Source organism: Sylvia atricapilla, chromosome 1 (genome assembly GCF_009819655.1).
Source record: "Sylvia atricapilla isolate bSylAtr1 chromosome 1, bSylAtr1.pri, whole genome shotgun sequence".
Lineage (NCBI taxonomy): Eukaryota > Metazoa > Chordata > Aves > Passeriformes > Sylviidae > Sylvia > Sylvia atricapilla.
Genome location: NC_089140.1, coordinates 82303009 through 82329598, shown reverse-complemented (window position 1 = coordinate 82329598; position 26590 = coordinate 82303009). Strand labels below are relative to the sequence as shown.

Genomic DNA, 26590 nt, shown 5'->3' with positions numbered 1-26590 from the left:
TTAGTTGGTCACTGTAAATTAGAATATTCATCACAAAAGGAGACATAATGTATAAAGACCCCTCTCTCTTACCTCTCCTCTGAACTCCTCTCTTACCCTTCCTCTTCCCCCTATTCTCGCTCTCTCTTGCTCACTTCCCCCTGTCACCTTGCTCTCTCACTCCCTTCTCTCTTAGCTCTCACCCTGCTGTTCTTTCTCCCTCTCTCTTTGGGACTGCCCTTCAGCCGAGGCTGGTGGCTGAAGGCAAGGCCCTTTTACCCACAACCCTTGCAATAAAACCACGTGTTCTAGAATATACAGGTCAGCAGAATTCCTTGTCCCAGCCGTCCACAGATTCGCCTACAGTCTGCATTTCAGAATTTTTCCAGCTCCATGGGTGGGCCATCAATAGGTCAGGGGAGTGGCATTTCTGCCACACCAGAAGGCTACTAAGGGAAGGCTTGCACACAGTTTCCAATAACCAATAAACTGGAGGTTCTTCAACTGCTCAGGCAAATGTAGGAGGTAAGAGATGAATATGGGATGAACGGAACAATCTTTGACACTTCAGCCTCCACCCACTTCACATTCACCTGGATGTCTGACCTCCAGGGAAACACTCTGTCAACAGTACTTCACAATACAGATCTTCTCAGGGGTAGGGGATTTAGCAAACATCTCTTCCTGCAACAGACCCAGCTGGGTATCTGCGCACAGGAAAGGATCAGAGCAGTTATCACAGTGTTGGATTGGCAAGGTCAACAGGACAGAGGACAGGAGCAAACAAGGACAGTGTTGTGTCAGTGATGGGCCTCCCAGGCCATCACTGACAGTTTGCTCACAGCCCTTCATCTTCTCCCTGTTCAAAGCAGGCCAATGGAGAAACACCGGCTGTCACACACAGGTCAACTCTGCCAGGATCTCCTGACATTGCTCTGTGGAGTCTTCAGCGAGGCAAGCGGAGATCCACCTCCAGATCCTCCACTGGGAAATGTGTTACGGAATATAATGCTGCTATGTGCACACACTGCTTATTGCTTTACATCCTCCGCAGAACAGATGTAATCACGCTTTGGGGCCTGCCTTCACTATTCCCCAATTCAAAGCATTTATTGTAATTTTTTTTTCCAGTCTGTGAAGGTAAAGAAGATGGTGGGGATAGAGACTTTGGGAATCAGCTGCTCCTTCCTGTGCTACAGAGTCCCAGGAGGACAGACGTACTTGGTCTGGAGGGGAGCAGGTGTAAGAGGGATGGGATATATATATATCTGCCGTGCTGAGGAAAGCAAGATTGTCCCATCATTCCCAACACAACAAATACCAAAATGCACGCGTGCACATACACACATACATATACATGCACTTACAACTATTTTTTAGCCATGCTTATATATCGATTTTTGCAGGCATTACATATGCGATTTTATGTGTTTAGGCAGGTAGGTGTAAATATATATACGCACATGCACTTCAATGCCATCGTGTCCTTACACATGACCACAGAGCTATTCCGTCCCCGCGTTAGGTGCGGGCTCTGTCCATGCGCACACACGTGCGCGGAGCTGTCGCGGCGTCGCTTCCCGGCCGTGTGGGCGCCGACACGCGCGAACACACACACGTACGTGTGCAACACCTGCCCACGCACCCGCGGCTCCGTCCCGGCGCCCCTCCCCGCCGTCACCGCCCCCGGCCCGCCCGGCCGGCGGGGCCGCTGCCGCAGCGCGGGGCGGAGCGGAGCGGGACGGTCCCCGCGCTGCCCGCCGGCCGCCGCCCCTCCGAGCCCCGCAGCGGCGGTGCGGAGGCGCGCAGGCGGCGCGGGGGGCGCGGCGGGGCTGCGGCGGCGCTGCCCGGGCGGGCGGCCCCTCTCCCCGAACAAAGGGCCGAGCGCGCCGCGGGCACAGCGGGGGCTGCGCGGGCGGGCTCCGACCCCCCCGCCCGCCTCGGGGGGAGGCGCCCGGAGCGGCGCGGGGCCCGGCCCGCCGGGAGCCGCCGGGGATTGGCTCGGCCGAGCGCGATCCGAAGGTGCCGGGGAAGCCATCTGCAGCGCAGGCGGTTTCGCCGCCGCTGTGCGGGGGAAGGGAGGGGGCTCTCCCGTGCGGGCGGCTGGGGGATTTTTTTTTTTTCCTTCCTACCTTTTTTTTCCCCCCCACAACTCTCCTCCTCCTTCCTTTGCACGGGATCATGGCCACAGCGGCGGGGCCGTGATGTCCGCGGGAGCAGCCCCGCTGCGGCAATGCTCCCCGCCGCAGCTCTAGGCAGGGGAGGCGTTTGAGCGGCGGCCGCACATCCTCCGGCACCGCCGCCGCCGCCTCTCCGCGCCCCGGACCGGCGGAGAGGCGCTTCGCCGCCCGGCCGCCAACAGCGAACCCGCCGAGCCGGGCTTTAAATTGATAATAACCACACCGGAGCCCCGCCGGTGCTCAGAGGCGGGAGGGATCGCACAGCCGCGCTCAACATGGCCACTCTGCTGCGGAAAATCGGGCTGATCCGGCTGCACAGCCGGGACACGGAGGACCCCAAGCACCACCACCACCGCAGCAGCAGCCAGCAGGGCTCCTCGCTCCGCGGCAGGGGCAACCAGAAGAACAGCAGCAACAAGCCGCAGCCGCAGGGCCCCCCCGGGGGCGGCTGCAGTAGCAGCAGCAGCGAGGGCAGCCCCGGGGGCCACAAGAACAAGAAGGCGCCGGAGCCGGCCAAGCAGCCCCCGCAGCAGGCGCGCTCGGGAGTCGGCCGGGAGAAGCCGCGGGAGGCGGGCAGGGAGCCCGGCGCCGGCAAGGAGGCGGCGCAGCGGCCCGGCCCCGGCTCCGGCCCCGGGTGCGGGTCGGGGCCGGCGGCGCTGGTGCCCGCGGGCCGGCAGCAGCACTGCACGCAGGTGCGGACCCGGCGGCTGATGAAGGAGCTGCAGGACATCGCGCGGCTCAGCGACCGCTTCATCTCGGTGGAGCTGGTGGACGAGAGCCTCTTCGACTGGAACGTGAAGCTGCACCAGGTAGACAAGGACTCGGTGCTGTGGCAGGACATGAAGGAGACCAACACGGAGTACATCCTGCTCAACCTCACCTTCCCCGACAACTTCCCCTTCTCGCCGCCCTTCATGAGGGTGCTCAGCCCCCGCCTGGAGAACGGCTACGTCCTGGACGGCGGGGCCATCTGCATGGAGCTGCTCACCCCCCGCGGCTGGTCCAGCGCCTACACCGTGGAGGCCGTCATGAGGCAGTTCGCCGCCAGCCTGGTCAAGGGGCAGGTAGGGCTCCCTGCTCGGGGAGGAGCACACGCATCCATGGCTCGGGGCGTGGGTCTGAGCGGTGTTCGGGTGGGAACCCCAAAGGCGGCCGGCCCGCGGCTGTCCGCCACCGGGCCCGGTCTCCCCGAGGACCTGGTGTCACCGCTGGGGCGAAGGCAAGGGCACGCTTCTTTGGCTCCGGGGTCCCTTCTCGGGCAGGTGCGGCAGAGGTGCGGGGCGGCTTGGAGAGACGAGGAGCACATGCATCCATCGTGTCCTCCCGCCCGGCTTTTGTCCCTGTGCTTGGCTCTGCCGCCTGCGGCACGCCAAGATATCGTGCTCATTAACCCTGATGGGCACCTCCTTCGCCCCAGAGCAAAAGGCGGCACTCCGGGCTCCAGTGGGGTTTGGGATCGGAGCCTCCTGCCCTTCACCAAGCAGTCGGCCATACTCGCTGGTCCCTTGCGTGCAGTGCCGCTGGCGGAGGGCGCGACGCTGGAGCTGCTGCCCCCAGGTCTTTGTCTGCGCTGTCCCGCATAGCATCCCTCCGGGGACAAGGGGCCACCCCGCCTTTGGGGCTTGGCACCTTGCGCTGAGGTGTGTCGCGGGGTCGCGCCGGGAGTCGCTGCCCGAGCTGCTGGCAAACTTACACAGGTTTCAAATCGTCCGGCCCGAAAGGAACGAGTAATTTGGGCTAGGGGCTGCAGCGGCAGCAGCCAGACGGTTCTTGCCAGCTCTCCTCTTCAAAGGGGGTGATCGGTTCTCCTGGCAGAGGATCTCGTCTGACCTGAATCGGTGCATTTTATGCTGCTTTTTTTTTTTTTTTTTTTTTTTTTTTTTTTTTTTTTTTTTTTTTTTTCCTGCAGAATATCCGTAGAAGAGAAATATTTCATAAGCCATTTTTAATAAATGGGCAAATATTGCTGGTAGGCAGTAGCTCTCTGTGAGTAGCTCTCAATGGCCTTATATTACGCTTTATCTTACAGTGGGCAATGCACACATGGATGTGACAGGCTGTTCATGAATGCCTTTGAACTCAGGGGACATGCACAGCTCTGCCTGTCAGTAAATTATACTAAAGTAACTTCTTAAATTTCTATTTTGGCAAGGAGGTGGGGAAAGAGTAAATAATAACATACTTTTTATTTGCTTAAAAATGACGTTACTCCTGTTGCTTCTATGGAACTGTTTGGCTGAGCAGAAGTAAAGAAGTTGTTTCTTCTTAAGACTGAAATTAATTTTGATTTTTCAACAGGCTCTTTTTTAAGTGGCTCCTTTTCCCTTTAACCTATTTGATTTGGGCCTACTGCTCCTTTTTTTAATCAGATGGTATTTTTCTCTGCACTTCATTTCAAGAGGTCAAATTTCCTAGGTCACCTTGGGATAGAAAAAAAAACCTACCAAGAAAAAAAAAAAAAAAAAAGAGTTTTAATTAACACGGAGCCTGAGGTACATTGAAGTTCTGTAGCTGCTCTTGCTGCATCTCACTGTTTGTTAACCTCTTTTTAGAGAGGCCATAGTTGTTTGTTACAAGAATTTAGGACACTGCTAAATTCTCTTATTTTGTAGCAGTTCAGCCGCTTTCTGCAGTGTTGAATGTTAAAGGGGTTAAATGAATATTTACTGGGATCATAAAATGGCTCAGTGAAGAGAAGCACTGAATTGTTTTATTAGTAAATTCTCAGCTATATAATATATAATTCTCAGCTATATAATTGGACAGTTTTCTTCCCTAAACAACTTAAGAGATTTCCAGAAAGTAGCAGCAATTTTTGATGACCAGAGGATGTTTATGTGTTTATTTATCATTAATAAACCCATGTAAAAAGCAAGAGTTCCAGTAACATTCTTCCAGAAGTTTTCAAAGTCAGTTATGACAAAAAGAGAGCTGGGATTAAAAAACAAAAAAAGGCAGAAATAAGCTGCTGACAGTAACTTAGTAGTTAAATTGATATAACATGGCACGTGTCAACCTCTCAGATTGTTCAATCCAAGTGGAAAGGTTATTAGGCAGTACGGTCAATACATTTATTTTCTGGGTTAGAGAGATGTTGCCTGTGATGGTTTACCAGCCTGTCACCGTAGCTGGGCTCCGTGTCATGGGAGCCACATTTCTGTAATTGCACTCCCCTCGTTATGTAATCCCCACTCCATTGCATAATAGGGCTCAAAATACGACTGGCACTCCCCTATCCCTGTTTCATTTTACAGGTGATCTACTTATGACCAGTTAGTTTTTAAAAATAAAAATGGAGCCGACGGCGCATCGAGGGCGGAGGTGCTGCATTCCCCAGCGCTGTGTGGCCAGGTTTGGGTGACTCCTGCCGTGCCGTGGGCAGTCCTGGTGCCTGCAAGGAGCCGTCCCAAACAAACAGCCGTGGCTGTCAGCAGGTTAATTGTCTAATTTCTCTAAGCAGCCTGCAATAGCATGAAATATTCAAGATGCTGTTCAAGGCTGGAAGGGTGAGGGCCGTTCTCCATCGCCTCAGAATGAACCTGCCTGAGCCAATGGCAGCAGCCATCGGGCTGAGGGGGAGATGGAGCACTGCCGCCACCAGTGAGTCAAAGGGACTTTCCAAAGAAATGTCACTGGTTCCCAGCGCCATGATTGAGCATGAAATCACCGTGAATACTCCAGCCTGTGACACATGCAAGAGTGCCCAGCTGGCACAGGCACCAGTGTGAGTGGGCAGGGCTGAGCCTTCCACTGGCACACCTTCCTCCTTGGGGCAGTTCAGGGGATAGAACCAGGGTGGCTCATTTTGTGAGACATTTCTCGTCAGTCCCATTTTGCTGAGCCAACTGTGGCAGTGTCATTCTCTGCTGGTTCTTCAAAGAGAAACAGCACTTCTTGGTCTGCTGGTACAGCCAGTAGTAACGGTGAGCATGTATGACCTTCTGTTTTTTGACAAAGTGATCCAAAAGCAGATAAAATTAACATTGAAAATACATTTTCAGACAGTTGAGATTCTTGACAAACTCAGATGTTTTTTCATGGGTTTCACAGACCTTTTAGCATAGTAGAAGAGAAATTGAGATAAGTCATTCTGACACCTCATGGGAAGTCACTCAGGAGTTGTGTCTGTACAGAGATTTAAATGTGCAACAGAGAAATTAAGAGTTAGCATTTTTCTGTTACTTTTCAGCATTATGCCTGTAAATGGTGAAACCTGTGTCCAAGTTCCCAGATGTGAGCGTATCTCCCAGGGCCTGGATTTTAAAGCAGGGTGGCTGTTTCTCTAGATTTCACCAAGCAGGAACCATATGCCTCAGGTGACCTTGCTTGAGAGATGCTCTACCTTATGGGATGCACACCCTAGCTTCCTATCATGAATCTAGCATTGTGTTTTTAGATATTTTTTTGTGTCTATAAATAAAAACATTTAATGTGGAAGAGAAGTGGCTTTTGTCTGAATATAGCAATCCAACAGTCCCAAATTTAACTTTTTTTCTCTCTCAGTTTTCAAGGAAAAAATGTTAATTAACAAACAAGTTGGGGTTTGTTTGGTTGGTTGCTTCAGCTATTCAGCTGAGAAAATCAATTATTCACACAGCTCTAGTCAGTATCTTGAGGGGAATTCTCAGTACATCAAAGGCCAAAGACTGTTTATCTGTCTGGGATCCAGAATCCTATTTTAAAAAACTTGGTGTTGTCCTTAACTCAACTGTAGCCTGGCTTTTAAAGGGATGACTTTGTACTTGCTTCCTGCACAGTCAGCTGCTCGCTGGCTCCTGTCATCACAGGCAAGAGTTTGGCCCTGCTGAACCGGCGAAACAGTCGCTGTGAGCTGCTGCAGAGCTGGGGTGCCAGCCAGGAAGGTGGGGTGATGCTAATGAAATAATTTAAATACCACTTGTTTATCGTCCTGGAGGCAGCTGTTCAACATGTCTGTCTAGGCTGAGCTTCCCATGTCTGTCTTTCTGTGTCTATCCAGGCCAAGGAAGTGGCCCATGGAGTATTATTCATTCTTAGCTTTTTAAAATGATTTATTGATAATTTCAGAGAGATATTTAAAAATTAGTCAGTTGTTTTCCACTTCCAGATAATGGTGTCATTGTCATAATAATATCAATAATGGAAGGAAGGAAAGAAGAAAGGAAGGGTACCAGTTGTAGGAGAGGGGTGTCAGAGCAGGAGGTTCATCCTGGCTCTCCTTGAGTGACAGTGCACACAGATGAGATCAGTGCCTATATTTCAGGGAGGAGTCATCTCTGTCCTTAGAAAACATGGCAGATGATGTGTTCCCAAAGGAGAAGGAGTGAACTTTGTCCAGAACTAAGAGAGAGTTTTGTGCCCTCTAATAGATGTGTTGTTTCTCACTGGACAGAATGGTTTGGTGGATGTTTAAAGAGGACAAAGCTATATACACCAGTGTCCAAGTAATGCATCAGGGTTTTGGTTTTTTTTCTTTTTTTGAGAGCAATAAACAGAGCTGTACCTGATGCCTTGGGGACTTTACATCTAAGCTTGTGGTAGTGCTGACCAGTAGATGCCTCGTCCTCTTTTTCACTAGTCTCTTGTTCTCTCCATGGAGGCTGGGGACCAGACTGACAGACAAAGGCAGCTGTCAGGTAACTCTCAGGTCTGCAATTTGTCATGAAAAAAGGTCTTCATTTTGAGGGAAGTACTCCCTTGTTCTTCCAGTGAATAGGAGGACCATAAAATTTTTCCAGGATCCTTTCAGGGAATAGAAGAAACATAGAAATTTTGCCAGGACATATTACAATGGGAACAGGGTACCCCTAATTCTCAGTATTCTTGCTGTTGTAGGCTTCTATAGAATGATTTAAATAAAAATTAAGATACAGTTTATAGTTAAGCTTTAATTTTGTATCAGAAAAGGTCCTGAATTCAAATAAAAGTTGTTGGTGTCTAGTACTTTGATCCCTCACATTGTAACATTAGAAATACTTCAGCGGAACCCTGTTCATTTGATTCAAATGTCGTGTGCCTTGTGTGACTATTGAATGAATTTATCTTTCCATTTTAAAGATTTAAATATCCCAGCTGCGTTTTACCAGACTGAAACAGCAGAAATAGGCTTGTTTTATGACAAACAGCTACAGAAGGTAGCAGTTAATCATAGTCTAAATTACTCCCTCTTCGTCCTTTCAAACAAAAGTGTGAGCGAGCAGATAGCAGATGGGACTTGCACAGTGTCCAGGAGGTCAGCAGACTCCAGGTCTTTCAAATATGTATAGCAGAAATTAATTGCAGATCCATGGGTTTTCATACTCCAGATGCTGAGTTTGAGGAGTGTAGCCATGAATAAATCAGCTAATCTCAAAGGCTGCAGAAATGTACAGAGACCACAGTGGTCTCAGAATTATTTGGAGCCATTGTATTACAAAAAAATTGTAATTGTTTTCCTTTTTGCTTTTGATTAGTTGCCGAGCAAGTGATCCTCAAGGGAGGAAATGTTGCTTTAGGTCCATGGGTGAAAAACATCGACTCATGTACAAAGATGACAGAGGAGACTAAGACTGTGTTAGGGGACTTGTTTCCCATGAAAAGGTATAAATGCTGGGCCAAAGAGATAACAGAATATTGTTTGTCTAGAGAGGAAAATCAGATCTATTTGCCTTCTAAGATGTCTCTTTCATTTCATTTGAAAAACGTTGGATTGGAAGCTGAAGTTTTAGTGGGAGCATGTGTGTTGAGATGCTGGGCCTGATAAACGGGCTGGAAAAAATAATTGTTCGTGTGTACTCTGATATATTGGTGTTCTGACCATCCACTATTATTATGCAAATGTATTCTACTGAAGGGAATGAAGGCACAGGGATTCCAGCTCATTGAAATAGGAGGTTGGCTTAATTCTTTTAAAAAGCAAAGGGAACATAATCTCCATTTTTCTCCTTCTAAGCATAAAAATGGAAGTTTTTAAATACTTTTAACTATCATTATTACTGTTAAACTCGTCATCAAATAAATGAAATCCCTAAACTGAGCCAAATTACTAATTTCAGAACATGCTTTTATTCATCTTGGCAATACTTAGCTGATCTCCTAAATAAGAATTTGAAAGAATTGTGGCTTTGGATCTTGTGAGAAAATTGAATTTGCTGCAAAGAGCAAGATTCTTCTTCCCTGGATTATATAAGAAGTGCTCATTTTGTTCAGTGTGAGTGTTCAGGCAGAGAGAACCATGAAGCACCGGGGTGCTTTGTCAGATACTTCATTGAAAATTGTATTTTTTCAAATGCAAAAAGCCTAATCACGAAGGTTGATGTCCTGAAGGAGTAACCTAAATAACCCACTTTCTATTGTGAGGAAGATTTACTCTTCTTTTTACAGGCTAGTCTTGAAAATATGCAGCTTTCCCAGCATCCACACAATGCCCAGGGATTTCCATGCATGGCTGGATACTTCCATTGAAGTATTACTAGATTGAAGATTTGTAACTCCACAGTAATTCAGCTCCTCATATCCTGGGAGCCTGATTGCCAGGCATGATCTGGGGCATGTCCCCCTGTGGGCATCTGCTCTCACAAAGTGGGACGGTGGTTAAGTAACATAATATTTACTGCATCTCTTTTTCCCATCTAAGCTCCTTTGCGCTGGCAAGAGTCAGTAAAGGGCTCTTCTTTTTCCTTGACGTATTCAGTCCTTCACATGCAGTTTCCAGTTTTCTCCTGTAAATGCCAAAAAAGGTAATGCTGGCATTCAGTGCACAGGGAGATGGGCGGTGGGAGGATTGCTGGGTGCAATTCCTCTGCAGTTAAACAGGGAGAACCTCAGATGCTGTGGTAGTTATGCTGGCTGAATGGCTCAAAATGTGTCTTAATTGTAAGGTGCACAGGATCTGGCTGTTACACTTGTAAATAGAATAGCAGGTTTCTCTTTGATATCATTGTACTTTTTAAAAGTGCGGGGTCTGGTCTGAGCTGTACTCTACAGGTCATTTCTGGAGGCTGCTGGGCATTGGTGTTGGCCTTTAACTGCACCTGGAAACAGCAGTAACTGAGTAGATCCTGGAAGTCTCAGGGCAAACTTTACAGGAAGGACGTGATTCTGTTACCTAACCTGTCTCGCAGTGAAATGAGCACTGCACTGGGAATTGAAAGTGCCTGAGCTAGGGAGAAGCATAGGTGTGCTTTGAGGGAAGAGAATTTGTAGTCCCTACTGGTGTGCATGGAACAGGTAAGTGGGCACCACACTTCAGATGCTCAGATGATTCCTCTTCTGAAACAGGATCGAGGTGCCAGTCTGATTTGCCCCGTTCCCATTAAAAGTCACACTGAGGAATGATTCATCAGGCATGTCCATCCTCAACCAGGCATTGCAGATGCGTGCCTGCCTCATGCACGTGCACAGTCTGTCCTTGGAAAATGTCTTTTTATCTCCTGCACGATCTTGTGCATTTTCTTTGTTAAAATTGATGATCCTCATCGATTTAATCCTTTGCTGCACAGGCTCTCCAACACCCATGGAACTTCTGCAGTGACTCCTTGATAGAGTTACAAGTCAGTTATAATCCCAAACCTGCATTCAAAGATGAGTGAAAATAAACCCAAGGAAGGAAGACATAAGCCTGCGTTATGAAATGGCCCGGAGCTCAGATGCTTGTCATAGTCAGGCTTTATGAGCTGTGGAATGACTTGGTATTTTTCCTGTTTCTAGGCTCATGCTACAAATGGTAACAAGCCCCTAGCTACAGTAAGAAGGGCTCATTTCCATAATACACGTCCGTGAAAAAACCAAAGCATCACAAAACAGAAGATGATGTTATTAGTTTTTCAAGCTTTCTATGAGTTTCTATAAATATTAAATTTTCTGTAAATTTAACAGTAACATTTCCATTAAAATATACCTAGCATTGAAGTGTTCTATAATTTTTTGCCAGAGGAGGTTGTTTCACAGTTTGAGCATTTAGCCTGAGAAAAGGTGATCTGAGTTCAGCTGCCAGGTTTTGCCACTGACTTCAGGTACAGTCATGGGCAAGTCATATAACCTCACTATATTCCTCTTTCCCATGTGGAAAGTACAGAGAAATTTATAAATGACCCAAAGGTGATTTGAGGATATGTGCTTAAAGCACTCAGAAGTGAAGGCTCTCTGAGTAGATGTCCATGTGCATCAGTATGAAACATACTGCAGTCGAAAGATTGGCACATTCATATAAATAGCAGGAGAAAAGCACATCCACTTCTGGCTCTGATCTTACTAAATTTGGGGTTAACTCGATTAGATGTTCCCAGAGGCAACCTGGTTTTTACTACTGTTTTGTTCTTTTGTTTTGTTTTAGCATTGTAAAACTTAGGGGAATGTAAAGATAGGCATTGTTGTGATGCCTTTGTCTTTACAGCCCGTCACAAAGAATGGTTATCTCGGCTTTGCTTTGGTTGGGTTCACACCCATGACTGTGTTTAACTTGGGGAGCTTCAGGTTCCTGATGCAGAGGACCTGTGGGCTTATGCAAAGGGTTCCTGTCACGTTCCCAGCCTTTTTGCCTGGACTGGCCCTTAGGAGCTCTGCCAGTGCCTGATTCCAGGGAGCTCAGCAAAATACTGAGAATTCATAGCAGAGAAGACATTCCTCTGTCAGCTAGACTAGCAAGTCCCTGCCCTTCTGGTGGCAGGGAATGTGGACTGGCTCTTTTGACAGAAGCCCACCATGTTGTACTGTCTTCAGCCCTGGAGATGCTTGAGTCACCAGTAATGTAGCCAGCCACCAAAATTTTCTTATTCTTTTCCAAGCACAGAGTTTGTCCCACCCATAAAATGCAGGGCGAAAGTTTCTTAACTCATCTGTGCTGAAATCGCTCAGCCAGCCCGGTGCTGACTTAGGGAAAGGCGAGGAAGAGCAGCACAGTGCTCTGTAGCTGTCAGACAGGGATTGGGGCTGTAAGCGTTTGTATCGATTAAGAGCTACTGGCACCAGGCTACTGGCACAGACAAATGAGCATAAATAATTACTCAGCTGCAACTCAGATTTCTTTTTTCCTGGACAAAGAACAGTTATGCTCCCAGAAGGCACAATTTATTGGATGCTTTAAAGCACGAACTTGCTACTTTTTCACTTCTTTTACGGATTGTTCTTAAAAAGGAGACCAAAAAAGACATGGAAGTACTGCTTTGGAAATTACACATTTGCAGGAAACCTCCTTGTTTTAATTTCCTTATGCTGCAACATCATTTGTCTGTATCACTTTCTATACTGCTTTATTTTAGCTACAGCTAATAATCATATACAGTGCAATATAAATTGTGTGCGGCTTTTGAGACGTGATTAACTGTGCCTCATCAGTACTTGAAGGAAAAAAATTACAAACCATGTAATTGGGGGGAGAGACTGTATATATTGTGCTCTAACAGTGATGTTGTGACACATTGCAATCACTGCACTGAGAGCATGACAGTACTCACTTCAGCTTTGCTCTGCTTTTGAATGTGTCTCTAAAGCCAGTGGAAATATTTTCCTCTAAAAGCTTGTTTAAATATTCTAGGATAAGGCTGGTTCAGGCTTATGCAGTGAGTGCTTCTGTTCCTTATCAGAAAATGTTTGAGTATGTTTGCATGGAATAGTTGGGGCCCAAAGCCATTAGTCACTGGCACATTATGAAATGTGTTACGTGCCGGAAACTCATAGCATGCTTCAATATTTAGGAAATCCATAGATTTTTTTTTGTCATTCATAGGAAAGCCTGGCACAACAGACTTGGAAAATGGGCATATCCTTGTGGATCATCTTCCTGTCCATGAAGGGATCACCACAGATGCTGTGTCTGGCACAGTGACTTCCTGCAGTTTTCTGTGTGCTTCTCTATCCCTGCTTGTTTTCCATCTCTTGACATTTACCTAGGGTTGGGTCAGCAGAACCTGCCTGTAGAGATCTGTTAAGAGATGGAGGCAGAAAAGGAAACTGTAGCCATCCTTGTATCCTTATGCTGGCTTACATGATGGGCTCAGTTTAGCCCAATGTGCAGAAGGCTTGTGTGATTTGCCCTTGGGAGACCATCCTGGAGTTATTTGCGTTGCCAGGACTAATGAAAATACGCAGGGATGAGGAGATTGTGCTAAGAGCTGTGCTAAACACATGAAGGTTTGCCTGCTTCTGGGTATTCTAGTTGTGCACTACTGGAAATGTACGCAGCTTTTTGTTAGCTGGTCCAGGTAAAATGTCTGGGTATGACAGAAGATTTGCTGTGACACCTCAGAGATCCACAAGATCAAGAGATCAGCGATCAAGCATGGGGGCTTGCATTGTTGGCACAGTAACGTCAGCCCTTACAGGGCTTTTGGCTGTGTACATTAAATCTCTGAAAATTTGGGACCTAATAAAGCAGTGAGTGGCATCAGGAGTGGACTGAGCACAACCTTGAAGGGTTCAGGGCTTGGCTGTGCAGTAGCACAGCTGACCTGTGTTGGCAGTTCAGCTCCAAGTGTCTAAGCTGGACCTGGAGACCACCACAGGTCCCTTCCAGCCAGTACTTTGGTGGTTGCATGATCCTGTGGAAGGCTGACCTGTGGTAGATAGTCCTGTCCTTCAAGGGAATGCCAGCTGGACACACATGGAAGCACGCCTGGTACTGTCCTAAAATTATTTGGTTTGGATCTGAGAGCTACCATCATTCATTTGACAAGAGAGGGAACTCCCTTTGTCCAGAGAAACCCTTTTAGACTGTCCTGACTCTGGAAGGACCAGAAGAAATGTCAAGACTGCTTTTCATGATACCGTAGGCCAGCTATGGGTAAATATATGGTCATAGTGGGCTCAGGAATTTCAGGCTTCATATTTGGTTTCTGTACAGGACTTAGCTCTTTTTTTTGACTACTTTGTGATCTAGTGATGCTGGGGAGGAGTTGACATGGCACATTGCTGATAGTGATACTGACAGATTTTAAAGAGCTAATGGTTGTTGAGTTGAATATTTCACACATAATTCAGTGTGACAGAGCATTATGAAGGGGAGATGTGTTCACAGAGAGACTACTGTGGCATCACCTGGAAGTAGAAAAGCTCCCAGATTTGCCTACAGAGGTCTATAGATGTGAATGTGTCATGTTTTAACCTCACCTGCCAACCAAACACTCCTTCACCTCATCCCCTGGCTGGCTGAGGAGGAGAATCAGAAAAAAAAATAAAAACTTGTGGGTTGAGATAAGGAGTTTGATAATTGAAACTAAGTAAAATGTAATATTAATAACTATAATGATAACAAAAACCCCAATAGTAGTTTAAGATGGAGAGACAAAAAACCTACAAGAAAACCAAGTGATGCACAACCATTACTCAACACACACAGACAGATGCCCAGCCCCATCCCCAAGCAGTGATTGGCCCCTCTCAGCCAACTCTCCCTAGCTAATATATTGGGCATGATGTTCTATGAAGTGGAACATCCCTTTGGCCAGTACAGCTAGCTGTCCTGGCCAGATTCCCTCTTGGCTTCTTATGCACCTGCTCACTGGTAGAGCACAAAGCACTGTGAAAAATCCTTGGCTTAGTGTGAGCATCAGCTAAAACATCCGGGTGTTATCAACATTATTCTCATGCTAAATCCAAACCGCCACTTTTACTAGAAAGAAAATCAGCTATTGCAACTGAAACCAGGACAGGGGGACAAATCATACCTGGCAAATCATACCTTGGGTCTTTTGCTGAACATGGCAGGAGGGAGTGGTTGGTCGCTCAGTACGGCTGGAGTCCTGAGAAGGCTGCCCACAGCAGATCGTGTTCTAGGAGTTCTTTTTGTCCGCCATTATCAGAGTTATAGTCTGGATGCTGATCAGCTGTTTGTGCAAGCTCATTAGTTTGGGCAAAGCCTGGATGAGTGGCATGTGATTGCTCACTGTGCCACGCAGGCTGGCCGCAGCAGGAGCACGAGCCATGGAGGAGGCTGAGCGCAGCACACGTCCCCCTGCGCTTCAGCACGGCTGCATAAAAACCAGTTGGGTGCTGTGGCATTGCTTTCACCTTTCATATGTTTCTAGCTTGTTAAAATTATATCTTCATAAGTACATGAAGTCACAGCAGATGGCAAAATCTGAAACGTTCTCTCCAACTCTTTAATTAGGTTTTCAGTTATCCCTTTATGAAAGGCGCTCTGTGAGCGTCTGAAAGTATTGCGAGTATTTAAATAAGCTCCTGGTGTGACTTCTCAGAGCTGAAGTCAATGGTAATATCTTTATGAAAGGCTTCTTGGGGTCTTGCTGTTGTTTGTAACCTCTTGTGGAATGTTTTGATCTTGTTCAGATACCAGTTTGATAGCTTTCCTTCATGTGGTGCTGGACATGTCAAGACATTGGCCATGCAAATGATCTGTATTCCCTAACCCGGCAGTAGTGACATATGTGGTTTGGGGATTGGTCAAAATGCAGATGTACCCAACAGAGCTGTGGACAGCACATATTTACATTCTGTATTTGCCATCACCACCACAGAATGCAGCAGCTCCCAGGTGCTAAAATGACTGCATGTTTAACAAGCAGGCTGAAAATAAACTGTAGTCAGGGCTGGTAGCGGTGCCTGATAAAACATTTGATACTTTCTTCTATAATTGCATCCAAAATGACATTTTTACTTAAACTTGGGAAGAATTTTCTAGGAATGGCAAAAAACTAAAAATCAGTAAGACAGTAGATACCACCCAAGTATAGGCTTGAAAGCATCTGAAGTCGATCAGCTGAAATTCCAGCCTTCTTTCTTTTTACCCCAGGTTTACTTGAGGCACCAAATAGGGAAACTTTCAGTCTAGGAGGTTAAATTTTATCCAGATTATAAACAGCTGACAGGATATTGATTAATAAGAGACAGTGCTGACCATGCCACCCATCGTTTCTGTATAAGTATAGCAGTACATGGACTGTAGCAGGGTAGAATTAGCTGGTCTTTGATGGTGCAGTTCACATACAACCTGCATATGGTACCAGTGTGGAAGTTGATTTAATGATCCATCACATTAATAACAGAAAGGTTTCAGAATAAACTCATGAAATGATGCTCCCTTCATCTGATATGGCTCCAGTAACATTTTACATGATGTGATGATGTTTACCACATCATTACGACACCAGAGAATTCTTACATTCCTGCTTTGAAAGCTGTACAGTCAACACCAAACATGAGCTGTTCACAATGCAGAGATCCTATTTCTAGGTGAATCATACTGTTCTAGGTGCTGTGCATATAATTCAGAAAGGTATCAAAACCTTAAAGGATAAAAAATAAACTGCAAAACACAGGAGATGGCAAATGGATCTAATCCAGAAATTGAGCAGCAGAATAAGTTTATATTTACTTTCTGAAGTATTTCATCGGTGAGATTTTGAGGACAGCATTTTCTGTGCCGATTTAATCATCTGTTGCACTTTGTTTTATCTTTTCCTATGTTTCTCTAAGTGTGCTTCCAACAAAACCCTAGATTAGGAAGAAAATACAGAATGTTTTATAACCACGAAAATATTCCTGCAGAATAATTATGATTGATAATTATATATATGATATAATTATGTATGATAATTATTCAATAAGATTTTAAAAATATGTTTCCCAGCTTTATTTAATTATTCCATCTGTCACAACTAAAAATGAACATTTTCTAAGAAAGTTTATGATCAGGACTCAGTTGAGAACCATTCAAATCATCCTTATTTGGGATATATTAATTGCCAAATTTGTGTGGAGACATAGAAGGTGTCCAGCTGTTTGGTCTGTCAAGGGGGTTTAAAGAGGAAATAGATTCCTAGTCTGTAAATGGCAGATAGGGAGAAAGAAGAGGAAAAGCACTGACAGGTAAAACAGCTGTTTTGGGGAAAAACAAATGGGTATAAATTGAATAAATCAAGGTAGGAATTGAAGGGTCTTTGTAATCTTTGGTTAAGGTATGCTCTGAGAGACAACTCAAACTGCACTGAAAAATTATTTGTTAAAACAGGAGTAGGAAACAGCTTTTTTCTTTCATGTGTCCATAGTTTTGCTGTAACAGGAGCAGTACTGAACACAAAAGAACCTCTGCAATATTGAGACAGCTTTCTAGAAAGAAATCGTTTGTCCATACTGCATACTAATCTTACTCATTTTAGTCTGTAAAAGTGAATTTGATACTCTGAGGAGAGATTTTGTTTTCCTTTTCTCCCCCATTTCCCCCCTTTTCTTCCCTCCATATACCTGACTATTTTCTCAGTATTTGTTGCATGCTATAGCAAATGCCAAATTTTGGGTTAAATTCCAAATTGACAGTAAAATCAGGGAAGAAAAAGATTATTTTTGAGCTAAAAAACAAAACAAAACAAAACAAAAAAAAAGAGAACATACTAACTTGAACAGAAAAAAATGAGAACATTCTAACTTGGTTCTTTAATAATTTTAACACTGTAATATGATAGCTGCTCATCAAATGCAATTTCTTGTTAAAAAGGCTTTCAGTGCAATCTATCAAACAGCTACTAAAATTACTAGACTAGTGACTTTGATAAATTTATGTTTTGTTAGAAATCTAGTAGGCATAAATACTTTAAAGGGTTTTATTTTAATTGTTTTGTTTAAAGGTATTCATTGTAGAGTGGTATTAATCTGCAGCTGTAATTCTTTCTGTGTCTCTGTTAGTTGGTGATTGGCACAGACCAATGTGAGAAATAAGGTAAGCTATTGATAACTCAGTAAAAGTCTCTACTGCCAAACAAGGGTTTGAATTTCCATACGGCTGTGCAGTTAGAGGTAATATCTAATAGCAGAGTAATAAAAATGCAGTATATGCAAATGGTATATTTTCATTCATTATCAAACTTGGCACGAAGGGGTGATAAACACATTCGAACTTTCAATTTAAGATGGGAGCAAGTTGGTTAAAGGCAGTCCTTTGAGGAAGGCAGAGCTGTTCATTTCTCGGCGGTGGGTTGCAGGAGGAAGGATGCAGTGTGTTCCATGGGATGGATGCCGATTTTGGTGTCGCTGCGCGGTGAGAGCCGCCGTGCCCGGGCAGTCGCTGTGTGCCAGGGCTGCCCCGGCCGGGCAGGAGCGGCAGGAGGGGTGGGTGTGAGCGGCCTCCCGCCAAACACGGAGTGCCGGAGGTGTCCCGGAGCCGCGGAGAGGGAGGCGAGCCCAGAGGCACGGCCGCAGCAGCCGCGGGTTGCTGCAAGCGGGGCGGCGTGCCAGCGCAGGGGCTCGCCGGGAAGGAACAATCGCCAGATGCCTTTTTTTTTTTTTTTCCCTCCTTTTTACCCTCCTTTTTACCCGTTAAAATGATGGAAAATCATTTTAAATCATCTCTAATAATGCATTTGTCTGCTCCAGCTTGGGAACTGTGCTTGCTGGAACCAGTAAGTGAATGCCTCTCCTGCGGATGAGTTGAAAAGTTAAGCTGTGGTTTCCAGATGCGTGTTCATATCTTTAATGAGGGTTTTCTCTTTGTGTTTGGCGCAGGGCCGTATCTGCAGAAAAGCTGGCAAATCAAAAAAGTCATTCAGTCGAAAGGAAGCTGAAGCAACATTTAAGAGTTTGGTGAAGACCCATGAAAAATATGGGTGGGTCACCCCGCCCGTCTCTGATGGCTGATGTTAGCAACCGGCACTTGACAAAAATGCTGAACAAAAGTACTGTGACATCTCCTCAGTGCTGTACACCGCCCATCCTTTTCTACTTCAGCTTCAGTTACATACCATGAATGTCAAGGAGACATCTAAGTTATTTATGAACAGATGTGTTTACAGAGGGAGAGAAAAAAAAATGCTGTGTAGGATTATATTTCAAGACTGGAGAATGGTCATCATTGAAGTCACTTGAGCGGATGCTGAGATTGCGTCATTTGCCCCCATACAGCCCACATTGTCTTCAGCTTCTTTCCATGACAGCAGCACCAAACAGCAGTACTGGAAAGTCTATCCATTGCTGCTCAGTTCATTTAAATGTAAATGAAACAGTTAATATTTAATAGGGAAGCAGTGCATTGCAGGTACATGTTTGCTGTGCTGTTTATCTTTGTCTCCTAGCAGGTCAACATAACTTGAAGATTTGTCTTTATGTGGAACTGTGGTCTGCTGTGACTAAATTTAGACCTCATTTGTGCTCTATATATGACCTTTAATTCATAAATGAAACCAGAATTAAAATGCTGAAAGGTCCTAGTGTTAAAAAATTATTAAGTGGAATCACCCAACCGGTTACAATAATGTGCTCTCTGTGCTGATATTGTGATGTGCTGTTCAGAAATAAACCAGTGCAGTTAGCTGAAGGTTAGGTGGTTTTTTAAAACACATCCACACCAGGGCTCAGAGGGGTTGGTTGGTGGTAGCAGAACAATGATTGCCCTGCCAGTACCTTCTGCAGTAGCATGTGGCCTGTCAGTTCTTCAAAACAGCAAAACAATGAGTGGAAATGGACAAAGCAACCTTAAAATTTTATCTGTTTAATTTTGAAATGATATGCCAGTAACAGAGTAAAAATTTTCAAGTCAAATGGAACATGGTTTGTAAGATGATTTGCATGACTGGAATTTTTCTTTTTTATTTTCACTCAATAGACATTGTATGTACTTAGAGCCCAGTATCTGAGAAAACTCACTGATGTATATAAATGTCTTATTATTTAATCATTAAAATTTAAGTTTTCTGGTAAACAAATTGAAAAAAACCAACTTTCTAAGGGACTCCATAAAAGCTGAAGGTAATGTTAAGAATGGAATAGAAAAGTATTAAAAAATGTGGATTTCAAATGGAAAATCGTGCTGAATAAAATCACCAGTATCGTTTCTGTTGCCTCGGGAATTCAATCATTTTGGCTAGCTTTTGTATTCAAAGTAATGGGGTTTCTGTTGTGAGATTCTAAGCACCATAGAGATGTATCTGTTGTGGTATTTTAATTGAAAGTAGGACAGTATCGATTGTAAGACTGATTTGGAGGGGGAAAGCAGTGTGTGTTTGGAAGCACTTTCCATTATATGGCTAACACGAGAACAAATTGAAATGGTTGACAAGTTTCTTTTTGTATTACAGCAGCATTGGAGACTATGCAGAGAGCTTGGGGCTCTGGAGTTTGATTTAAAACTACATGCAGCATAGAAGAACAAAAGCAGTACAATGGAGTTCAAGCACAAGAGAAGAAGCAGCAGATATTCTTGCAGTACTGGTGCAAAAACACTGCTCAGTGAGGCTGTTGAGCTTTGTCAGCTAGATACAGAGAAAAATAATCAAAGCCCTCGCCAAAAGGAATATGCAGGTCAGAGCCACTCAGTTTTGTGGGCATACCCGGTTTCTTGCACTTCTGATCTCCATCAGTAGTCACTTCTGTTTCTCCTCTGATCATCTGTGGTGTGCCTTAACTCAGTTACAAAGAGAAATGCTTCGTACCACAAATCTGCTCAGATCTTGCTGTCATTTATCTCACTCTTCTATACACTTGGAGACAAGGCTATAAGCAGTGTATATATGTACTTTTCTTCTCAAACTGCATATCAGTTCTGTGCATCCAGCAGCAGAATGTATCTTTTGAGTGAGGATTAACATTTCAAGTAATTCACTTCCTCAATTTTTATAAGCTTTCTTTGCTTTCCCTTATGGAAGAGGAAACTGGTATGTTTAGTTAAGCATCAAATAATTTGTAAACCCTAACAGGACTCCCTGAGTACACAGAGAGTGATCTAGCACTGAAAGCATAAGGTTTGTTATTTCCCTTCAGAAAAGCTCTTCCCTCATCAGCACAGTAAAATTATGTTAAAAACAGCAAGAAGGTGTGGTAAGTCTTTGGGGGAGATTATTTCATTTTCTGCTGGTTTTTAACCTCTTTTTTTCTGTCAGTGGGTTATTTTAAATCTTCCTGAGAACCATATCTTTAATATTTAATTAAAGGGTTAGCTAAAAGGAACATAGTGGGTGGATTGCTACCACTTCCCTCAAACCTACTTATTATGTGTCTTCTTAAGTGCGCTTTAAATAGTTAGAGCAAACATCATCGCTAAAAATCACAGTTACTTTCTGGCTGTAGGAGGTTCTCTGCATCACTCAGTGTCTTGGAGCAGTAGGAGAAGCAAATCAAAAAATCTGGAGTGCTTTGAAGCTGTAGCAGAAGGGGAGCAGAGCGCGTGTGATCATAAAGCTGCAGCAACAACTCGTGCAAGGAGGGAAGAAGGCAAAGTACGCTGCATGAACTAGGGCAGGATGAAGTTCCTGCTGCACCAAAAATAATACTGCTGCTATTAAAGAGACGATGGCTTATGGCAGGAGCAGACTGTGCTGGGGGCATGCAGGAAAAAGGGGACAGCAGGGAGTGCAGAAGCTTTGTGTTTCTGAGCAGGAAGGGAGGGAGGGAGATGGCTAGGAGAGTGGTTAATTAAGAGATCTATAAAGAGAGTTTATCTATTTTAGGGAAGATTAGTTCATGTTTTTTGTCTAGCTCTATGCTAGACAGGTTCTACTTTCTCTGCAACAGACAAGCCTAAAAGAAAAGCAAAGGAGAAATTGGGAAAGGAAGGCTATATAAAGGGAAGGAAAAGGAAGACCCAAGAAGAAAGAGAAAGTATGGCCTGGAGAAAATATAACTGGGCAAGTAAAATACAGGGCAAAAAATAGAAGACTGATAATAGAAGGGTATAAAACGAGAGAGGCAGCACAGCATCAGAAAAAGCAGTTTAGGCAGGACATACCGCAGGAACTTACTGCAGCCCTGCTCCAGTTACCTAAGATCCAATAATGCCCTTTTTGTTTGTATCCCAGAAAGTGAGAGCTTCTTCCATGTTCTATCCTTCTGGCAGCTGAGAAGAAGGATGTTAGGATTTGGAGCTGTGTTGTGGAACTCAAATCAGGCTGTCAAGTCTCTTCTGTGACTGAGAAATAAATCCAAGTGTCATTCCCAGATTCTAAATTCCAGGAGGCCAAAATGAAAACAGATTGGACAGTCATCTGCTTGGTCAAAGTTCCTCAAAATCAGCGAAGTGGGAGGATTTCTTTTGCAGAGAGCATACCTCAATATTCCCCATTTATCCAATCAAAAATCTCCTTAGGATTTCTTGTAAAATTAGCAGTCAGCACGGGTCCTTCGGCTCTCATTAGACCCATTTTATCAGGAACATTATTTTCCATCTGCTGTCCCCAGAACAGATGATTAATTTGAAACTATCATCTGGGGAGGTGTGAAGCTGTATTGGGAAGTTACTTCCTGGCTTCTTTGGAATACATTCCTTTGGAGGATCTTTGAGTCTGAAAAAGCTATTTGAATGAATACAGGCATTAAGAGAAGCAAACTTATGATAAAGGAAGAAAGCTGTCCCTTGAATACCTAAATGCTGAAAGATTTCCACAAAGAACAGAATTGATGGTTTATATGGGAATGTATTCCTCTGTTATTAGAAATCGGTCCTAAAAATTCAACAATCAAAACCTTAGCAGTCAAAGACCTCTTGAACTTATGTTGTTCTCTGTCCCAAACACAACGTGTCTCCTTCATCCCAGCCTAAACTTCAGTCCTGAGCCCAGAGAAAGATCATAGATATGGTGTGTTTATTTGGTGCTGTGATACTCTATTATGTTAAAAAAAGAGACTCGTTTCATTATCCTTGTCAAAAGCAGTGCATAAGATCCTAAAGTGAAACTTCTTTGGTGAACAGCAGGGTTGGAACAAAGCCTCTCTACTATGACAAATACATGTGATATGACAATGTAACATATATATATACTTTTAGAAAATTCATTTGGAAAGACACTGAGAGTCACAACTGCCAAGCAATGATGGATGTGATGGCCAGTGCTCTGATGTATATGCACTTTCCATTCCACAGGAACTTGCAGTAGGGAGAAATATCTTTTTGATAGGCTGACTGTACAGAGAAAAATAGTGTTGAATTAACTGGCTTTGGGTTTAAACATTAATTTAAATTAAATGGGTTTTCTTCTCCACTTTTTAATCTATTTTTCTTTCAAGGTTTTCAGGCACACACTGGCAGTATGATCATCATGGTAATTTAAATGACTCCAGTGAGGTGGCTGATCATGAACACGCTTTTTGTTGGAGAAGTTTTTAGAGGATAACTGACTTCCAGCTGAATGCCTGGGTGTGGAGCTTGGCAGACACACTGAGGATTTACTTGTCAGTGTTACGTAGGCAGATGTGATGCATGCGTAGGCATCCCACAGCCTAGCTGAAATCATGGGGAAGCATCTCCATAGAGTCAGTGTGATAAGTTTGTCTCTACCATGCAGGACATAACTTCTGGTGAAGAAGTTCCTCTGAAGCTGTGCTATGATCTATACAACAGAATTAAGTAGGCCAACCTGCTGAGACAATAAAATTCTCCAGTTATGTTTTCCCTCCCTGACAAGCACCAACTCAAATAGTCTGCTATAGACAATACATTTCAGAAGATGACAATTAGTAGCAAAGTAAAACTCCTGGATATTATCTCCTGCAGCTTTCCCAGTGCATTCCTGAGGGGAATATATATCCCTGATCTAAGCCAACAAGAGAGACAGGGCTGTGCATATGCACTGAGACCGTGTGCTGCCCTACAAAGTGCCAACTGCGAGATATGGGGGGGGGGGGGGGGGGGGGCAGCAAGCCTCTGAGCTTACCTAGACAATATGCATCCTGTCTTGTTGTCAAACCCTACTAACACTTCACAAATGTGTATTACTAGGACTGAATCCAAGGATTCAGTAGCCTCTGACCCAAGTTCTTGCTTGCAGAGCAGATGGGTTACTAAATATGCACTGGGGGCTTTCATGTAAGTTAACAACACAGTAAAATTTTTCTTTGCTGGCTCTGAAGAATAAGGTGACTGTCAAACTAGGTCTGAGCACGAATAAGTTGGAAGTGAGTCACCTGCTATTATCAGAACAGTTGCACTGTAGAGGTGGTTTCGTCCTTACATCAAAGGGTGGAGGTGAGCTACTGAGGGAGAGTCACCAGTAGGACATTGCAAGAAGTTAAAAAGACAGCTGCCTTCTGTCATGTGTGTGTCCCACGTTACTGACTACTTAATTGCATCCTCCTGAGTGTACATTGCTCTGCTTTGTAAATTTTAACCCCTTCGAAGTTTTACTCATATGCTAAGGAAACATTAGGCAAGTCATGTAAATTTACACTAAAAGCCGTCGTTTCAATCTGGAAGCATGCAAATGTCGTGCTGACGCCTGTCAAATTTCACCAGCAGCTTCCTTGCACAAGTCATGGACAAATCAGTGATGACGGTAGTTAACACAAAAATAGAACCTCTGTAATTTGGATGTTTGACTTCATCTTTTCACTGATTGCTTTGTCTTTCGGTTTGACTGACTGCAGACGAGAACGTCAAGCTAGCAGCAGTGGAACTGTCATAGCATTTGTTTATTTATAACAGTTCCTTTTGTTCATGCTGCTAAATAAGGTGGCAATAAATATTCATTGCTGTTGTGCTTCACCAAACAGGAATTCAGAAATAACTCCTCACACTCTGAAAACTTTGCATTTTATACTCCGTGTTTGCCACCACACATAGCATTCATTATCTTTTGCTGTCAGATATTCTCATATTTTCTTATTCAGTGACCTCCTGTGTTTTAAATTATTTGTGGTTCATTAGCAGAGATATGTGAAGTATGTTGCAGGTCCTCTTGGCAAAAATCAGTGAAATGTAACTGAACCAATTCTAGTTGCCTGGGTGATGTAGAAGTGTACTTCACTTGCCATTTGCTTTAGCAAGATCTGGAGATTTCTATGAAATATTCCTCAACAAAACCAAGGCTTCAATTTCAGCACAAAATCCATGCTAACATGGGTTAGCATGTGTCTCAGGAATGAAAGCAGACCACCCTTACAAGAAATTTAAACCATTCATGACAGGATCATTTAGTTCTGAAAAAGCATGGTAACAATAAAACACAGGTAATGTCATATACTGGATGAGGTTTTAATTATTTGATTGTTACATAAATATACTTCTGCAATGTATTAATAGAATTTATGATAATCCCAGAAAACTGGGAGGAATTATTGATATTCTGGAAGCAAGTCTCACATTCAGAGGGACCCAGAGAAGCTGAAGGAATGGTCCAGCAGGAACTTCTGCTTAAACTGGGAAGAGAAGGCTGAGAGGGGGCTAGCAGCAATCTTGCACCGCCTAGGGAGGGATTACAGAGGAGATGCGAAGATGCATGAAGCAATCTCTGAGGTGAACAAAGAGCAAGAGGTGATAGATGCAAATTGCAGGAAGCAATGTCCCAGCTGGATAAAGAGAAGAACTTTTTCCAATCATGCAAGCAGGCAAGCACTAGTGTAGGTTGCCCAGAAATAATGGAATCTCCACTGTGGGAGATTTTTGGGACTCAGCTGCATAATGCCCTGAGTAACCTGATCCATGCTTGAGACAAGCATTTTGACTAGAGATCCCCATAGTTCTTTTCCAAACTAAATGTTTCCATGATTCTGTTATATGTATTATAAAATCCTGCTCTTCAGACATGTTGGGAAAACAAAGTTTATAGCCAAAAATATGCCTGATTCATAAAACTGCTAACTGCCAGAAAGTATAAAGTATCCCTTTCCAAGCACCCTGTGCTGTAACTTCACTGCATGGACGTTGAAGTTATACAAATACCTGCTGAATGTGTCACTAATTCACCCTAAAATTCTTGCATACCTGCACCAGCTACGACTCCACTGTTACAAATATTTTCCATGTAAATGTGTGTTTTGAGAGAATTTTTAATTCTGCTGTCCCTGAAGAACTTTAGGCTTAACAGGTTTGCCATGTTGTCTGTTTTCCTGCAATGCAAGATTGATTACTTCCCTCAGTAGAAGTCATGGAAAGCAAGCCTGGAGCTTACAGCGGGGATCTTCTGCAATAAAAATATTTAAATTACAGAAAGCAAGCTACTCGAATTGGAGTTCTGCCACAGTGCAAGTCTCTCATGATTGGTAAGGTGAGCTATCCTTGAGTTCTTAGGGCCAAAGCCTCTGTTCTCAGTAATGCCCTAGTTTTACCTCCTCTAAATATTCTGCAGATTAACATTTGAGGAGGATTTTGGGGACATTTCTGACAGGGACTTTCTCCTGTAATGTGTCATTTCATAGAATCACAGAATGTGCTGTGTTGGAGTGGACCCACCAGAATCATCAAGTCCAACCTTTGGCCCTTCACAAGATACCCCAAGAGTCACACCATGTGCCTGAGAGTGTTGTCCAAAGACTGCTTGAACTCTGTCAGGCTTGGTGTTGTTAGCACTTCTCTTGGGAAACTGTTCCAGAGGCTGACCTCCCTCTGGGTGAAGAACATTTTTCTAATATCCAACCTAAGCCTCGCCTGACACAACTTTGGGCCATTCCCTCAGGTCCTGTCACTGGTCACCAGGGAGAAGAGATCAGTTCCTGCCCCTCCTTTTCCCCTCATGAGGAAGCTGTAACTGCAATGGGATCTCCCCTCATTCTCCTCCAGGCTGAACAGATCAAATGACCTCAGCTGCTCCTCACACGGCTTCCCT

The 26590-nt window shown here is 44.4% G+C and overlaps 1 protein-coding gene across 1 annotated transcript; it reads left to right on the top strand.

Moving 5' to 3' along the window:
• The first annotated feature begins 1901 nt into the window (after positions 1 to 1901).
• Positions 1902 to 19893, top strand: UBE2QL1 (ubiquitin conjugating enzyme E2 QL1). Its single transcript, XM_066326743.1, has 2 exons — positions 1902 to 3223; positions 18570 to 19893. Exons 1-2 carry the CDS (start codon positions 2435 to 2437, stop codon positions 18699 to 18701), a joined length of 921 nt encoding a protein of 306 aa, XP_066182840.1. The 5' UTR covers positions 1902 to 2434; the 3' UTR covers positions 18702 to 19893.
• The last annotated feature ends 6697 nt before the right edge of the window (positions 19894 to 26590 follow it).